This window comes from Chelonoidis abingdonii, chromosome 7 (genome assembly GCF_003597395.2).
Source record: "Chelonoidis abingdonii isolate Lonesome George chromosome 7, CheloAbing_2.0, whole genome shotgun sequence".
Classification (NCBI taxonomy): domain Eukaryota; kingdom Metazoa; phylum Chordata; order Testudines; family Testudinidae; genus Chelonoidis; species Chelonoidis abingdonii.
This window is the reverse complement of record NC_133775.1, coordinates 66,439,664-66,445,105: the sequence shown is the minus strand read 5'-3', so window position 1 is coordinate 66,445,105 and position 5,442 is coordinate 66,439,664. Positions and strand designations below refer to the sequence as shown.

Sequence of the window (5,442 nt, the reverse complement as noted above, 5' to 3'; positions counted from 1 at the left end):
AACCGATTTTATAACATCGGTTTCGTAATATCGGTTTAAACTACTTCGAAATAATCGTGCAGTGTAGACGTACCCTTAGAGGCAGGCATTTGCCCTGACAATCCATGTCATAAGCATAAGCATGTACTTGTGAGCAAATGCCTATATCTGTAGGGAAATGCCTATGCCTTCTCCCAAGTTGCCATTAAGTGCCTGCAGATCACAAAGAGGGTGGGTGGTATGAACTGTGTCCAGGGCAGACGTTCCATCCCCAGTAGAACTGGAATTCAATGGTCATTTTGTTGGGAGCAACATTGACTCAGAGGCTTGCTGGCCTTGCTCATTCAGGTTGCGGGGTGTTTTAGCAGATGGTAACGCCTGTAACACAGCAGGTGTGGGTTCTCAATTCAGCATTCCCCCAGGGTGGGCTGTAGGCCTGATGTCTCTGACAGGGTCCCTAGGCAAAGCAGAACGGGTACGAACTTTGATGCATAGCAGATTGAGCAAGTCTGCATGGATGGGCCTTCCAGATCTGCTCCCCATTATTCACTACCCTCTCTATTGCCCAGTCTCCTGGCACACCATTGAAATCGATGGGAATCACATGGGGGTCAAACGCAGGAAGTGGAAGATTCCCCCAGTGTGGATTGGAGAGGGGAATGGGGCCCCGAATATGGCTGCACTCTGGAGGGGAAGCATAGCCATGGGGGAGAACAGCACTCAGCTGCTGAGTCAGCAGAAGTCACACAGTGATCAGCCACAACATTCAGATCATTCTGTAAACCAAACCTGATCTGCGGTGTGGCTGAGCTCTACTGCCAGGTCTGTTCCTGAATTGCCAATGCCGATCACAATGATTCTCTTCCTTGAGAACTCCTGGGGCTTCTTGTAATCCCGGCTGTGGAAGTAGTGGCCTTTGAACTTTTCGATCCCTGCAAAGAAGAAGCGGAGCAGCTGTGGGTGTGCCCCATGCCTCCTGCATTGTCCTGGGGGTCTGAGATTCAAGGGAATAGCAGGACTGCAAGGGTCTGCAGCATTCTTTGGGCGGGAGTGACACACAGCAGTTAGACAATCCATGAGTGTGTAAAACTGAGTCAAAATCCCTCCTTGGTACATGTGATGTCATCATCCTGCTTGTTCTCCAGCCAAGCACAGAGTGCCCCAAGAGCAGACAGGGACCCCTCGATTTCCAATGCAAGTGACAAGTAGAAAAAAAAAAATCTTTAAATGAAATGAAGCAAATGAAGGCGGAAGCCAAGAGTTTCCCCCTCCCACTTTGTAGGTCACCTTTAAAGCTGGACTGCACAAGGAAACTGGGCTGTGGATGACACTCCTCTGGGGGTCTAATATGCAGCTGGATTTGGCTCTGGATTTGCTTTTCTTTGCTCATAACCTCTGCAAGCGCCATCTTCATTTTAACCCTTGTGATCACATGTACCAAGGAACTTTGGTTTCAGAATTTGGAATTTTCATTTCAAATTTTTAACTTCTTATTTTTCATTTATTCATTTTATTATTTTTACCTTACTTCATAAATTCCCAATAGTAATATTGCATAATAGGACATCACGGTTAAAATATCCATTTTCATTTAATCTGTTATTTTTAAAACTGGTAAGGGCAGGTAGTAATGATTGAAATACTTTATTTCCTTGATCACAGGGCCTTTGATTTGTGTCATAATCGAAATGTGAAACTATTAATTTTCAAAATCTCCTGTGAAATGGAAATTCTGAGTTTTGACCAGCTCTAATGCTGCCTCCAGGGTCCAGGCCTCCAGGACAGAACAGGGCATCCACTAGGAGCCTCTACAGAACTGCCACTGTCTCCATCAGGAAACCCCTCTGGTCCCAGGCCACATGAGGGGATGGAGGGACTGGAACTAGAACGTAACATATAGAGATGCAGAGAGACATAAAGGGTTTAGTTTCAGAGGGGTAGCCCTGTTAGTTGGTATCAGCAAAAACAACAAGCAGTCCTTTTGGCACCTTAGACACTAACATATTTATCTGGGCATAAAGTTTGGTAGGCTAGAGCCCACTTCATCATACGTATGGAGTGGAAAATACAGGAGCAAGTATAAATACATGAAAGGATGGGCATTGCCTTACCAAGTGTAAAGTCATTCTAACGAGACAAATCAATTAACAGCAGGATACCAAGGGAGGAAAAATAACTTTTGAAGTGGTAATGAGCGTGGCCCATTTCAGACAGTTGGCAAGAAGGTGTGTGAGGTGGAAATTAGTATTGGGAAAATTAGGTTTAGGTTTTGTAATGACTCAACCACTCTAAGTCTTTATTCAGGCCTAATCTTATGGTGTCCAGTTTGCAAATTAATTCCAATTAGTGTTGCACTCTGCATCCTACCTGGGAAGGAATCCAGTGGCAGATGGGCGTTGGTGTGATGACCGGTGCAAACCATGACCCCATCAAAGATGGCTGACTCCTGCTCCCCTGCCGTCTCTGTGACAATGTCCCACTGGCCTGTGGTGGAGAAATCTGGGTGTTTTGTCACACTGACCACGATGGTCTGGAAGGAAAAGGGCACTCAAAGCTGGCACCAGGGAATTTCATCTGTTCCCTTGGAATGAAGCGCCTGACACTAACTTCCCCCCCCACGCCTGAGTCAGCAACCCAGCCAGGAAGCACAAGGCCAGCGCACAGCTGGGATCAGCAGCAGGAGGCCAACTGGGCTCTGCTGGGTTTTGCCTCATGGCCTCTGTTGACTCAGTGGCTCCCACAGGAATGGGGCTGCAGCGGCTCCTGGGAGCTGGGCTGTAACTTCTGCCAGGCAGCCCCCAGATGAAAGGAGGTCCCAGAACAGCTCCTCTGGTTCTCCCTGTTCCATGAGTGTGAGATGTTTCCTCATGGGGGAGGTATGGGGGGGAATTCTTTCACCTAGATCTTGCATACCTGTGCATGCACTCTTTCTCTCTTCCCCCCTACCCCTGCACACTGGGCCAGCTCTCCTCACCTTGAAGCGGATATATTTCAGAAGGTCGAAGTGGTCGGCGTACATGCGCAAATACTCCATGATTTTGGAGTTGTGCATGTAGTTGGGGAAATTGGCTGGGATGGGGAAGTCACTGAAGCACATCATCTCCTTAGAGGTGTTGATAATGACAGATTTGTAGATGCTGGCCCTGCCCTCTTCGGGATTCTCCTTCAGGGAGCAGGAGAACATTATGAGTTGTAACATTAACCATGTGAACTCCCAAAAAACTAAAGTTCTACAAGTTAAATAGCCAGAATTGCTGACTCTGTTTGCAGCAGCTGAGGTGACAGTCATCTTTCGAGTGTGTCTTTGTCATGTGATGTTAGCCTGGGGTGCAGTGGGTACACAATGACATTTCTTTAAATGTTCTTTAAATCCCCTCTGGGGGTGACAAATAAAACCAGCACAAACAAGGAGATCATATGATCACAATGAACTTGCAAGAATCCTAGGAAAACCTAAAGCACAGTGAATTTAGGAAGGGATAATAAAAAATACATGGCTGGCTGGAGTCATTTCTAGCGTATAGAATTACTGGCACTGGTTTATAGTCCTTCCTGAGATAAATCACATCTTCCTCACCATGACTTATATTTTCTTAACTATTTGACTTTTATGCCAAGTGCCTAAATCACATGCAAGACCAAGAGACTGTAGCAAGAATCAAAGGTGAATTGTTTACCTCATGGAGACTAATGTACCTGAGTTTTTTCTCTAGGTAAATGCCTAGTGAAGACCAGGCATGTTATTTTGGCTATGAGTTTAACTCAATCCCTGGAGGGGGCAGAGAGCTGTTTAACTCCTAGGAAAACTAAAGTTCCTGGTCTTCACTGTTTTATTACCTCAAGTTTGTGCTGTTTACCTCAGAGTAACTCTTTTTCCAGCAGTGAAGACAAGGCCTAACTTGGTGAAGTGTATACCTCGACCCAACCAGCTTAACAGGACAGTGCCCCAACAGGAACATGTAGGGTTGCCAATTTTGGTTGGATGTATTCCTGCAGGTTTCATCACAAGACACAATCTTTAATTAAAGATTAATCTTTAATTTCTGGAGACTCCACGACAATTCTGGGGAGTTAGAACCCTGGGGACACTGCCTGAACTAAGACTCCATTAAGTTATTTGCTAGTAGGGAAAACTCACCATAAACATCACTGTGGGCATCACTGTGAGCATCAGAGAGTCTAAGCTGAAGTAAACTTCTCTGAGCAGAAACAGGGTAGACTGTGTATGTTAAAGACAGAGGACGTCTCTTTCAAATTGCACCTTCTTCTGGGTCTGACACACATTAGTTACACCTCTGCAGGCTCCCTCACACATTGGTAAGGGCCTGATCCAAAGCCCCTAGGGTCAGTGGAAAGATTCCCATTGACTTCATTGGCCTCTGGGTCAGGCCCGTAGCAGGTGCACACAGGCCTAAGGGAGCCTGAAGCCTGGTCTCTATGAGAGTGTTTATACAAACTCTTCCCCCATGGCTAGAACTGGCTCAGCAGCACCTGGTGCAGGTGGAGCTCTGGCTGCAACAGCCATTTTCAGTGCTGGAGCTCCTGTGGGGGCTAAGTGCAGCGCAGCTGAACTGGTGTTAGCAGCGCTGGGGATGTTTGTACAGCTCCCTAGCACGGTAAGGCTGTGGTGGAGTCTGACACATGGCTTCTGGCCCTGCATTGTTTTGCTCCTAAGCAGAGGTTGGAGCATGCAGAGAAATGCTGGTAGAGAACATTCCCCTAGGGGAAAGGCTGGAAACACTTTCATTTCCACCCCACCAAGCGAGTCAGGACTGAGAGAAACTTGGACCCACCTCAAATCTCCAGAGCCCTCCAATGTCGCTGCTTCTCTCGAAGCAGGTGGGCTCCAGCCCCTCGTCCAAGCAGCATTTAATGGAGCTCAGTCCACAAACGCCAGCTCCAATAACTGCAACCCTCTTCTGTGCCATGCCGTCTGGCCTCAGAGTGCTTTGCCAGCCACCTGGGAGAGGGGAAACCTCGGCCGTATCACCGTTGGTGCAGTTCAGAGCTGGAGGAATTGCAATCACTTGCCGACTCCGAATGAAGGAGCAGCTTGAGTCAGGGCTGCTCTCTGATCGGGCTGTCTGAGGCACTGAATTCCTGGTCAGGGAGGATCAGAGCAGGGGCGGGACCACTTCTGGGCTTCTCTCTTGCTGGAAATGCAGCTTGACTCAGTTGCATAATAAAGTAATTACTACACTAGCAGACAGGACTCACAGGGCTCCTGCAGCCACCCAGCCACACATCAGCCTCTGTGCACCCTCCCCAGGAAGGGCTCATTTCCCTGATCTAACCATGCTTAAAGTAATCTGAAAAAAATGGGGGCTCTGTCACCGCCACCCCATTTACCCATCCCCTCACCCTGCAATTAATTCTTCACCCATTCCCCAAATAAACCCTGTCTCCTCTAAGTCCCCCATCAATTCTGTCCCCACATCTGGTCCACCACTCTGACCCCCCCAT

The 5,442-nt window shown here is 47.7% G+C and overlaps 1 protein-coding gene across 2 annotated transcripts in view; it reads right to left on the bottom strand.

Annotated features, from left to right (window-relative positions):
• LOC116827580 (flavin-containing monooxygenase 5-like) overlaps positions 1-5,085 on the bottom strand; it is a 30,844-nt gene extending 25,759 nt beyond the window's left edge. For both annotated transcript variants that reach the window (XR_012656282.1, XM_075067976.1), the window contains exons 1-4: positions 4,773-5,085; positions 2,954-3,142; positions 2,347-2,509; positions 769-911 (exon numbers count right to left, since the gene is read on the bottom strand). Coding sequence is in view for 1 of the 2 variants with exons in the window: in XM_075067976.1 (XP_074924077.1) it covers positions 769-911; positions 2,347-2,509; positions 2,954-3,142; positions 4,773-4,907 (630 nt within the window). In the remaining variant the exon portion in view is untranslated. The remainder of the gene's footprint in view (positions 1-768; positions 912-2,346; positions 2,510-2,953; positions 3,143-4,772) is intronic.
• Positions 5,086-5,442: the final 357 nt, after the last annotated feature.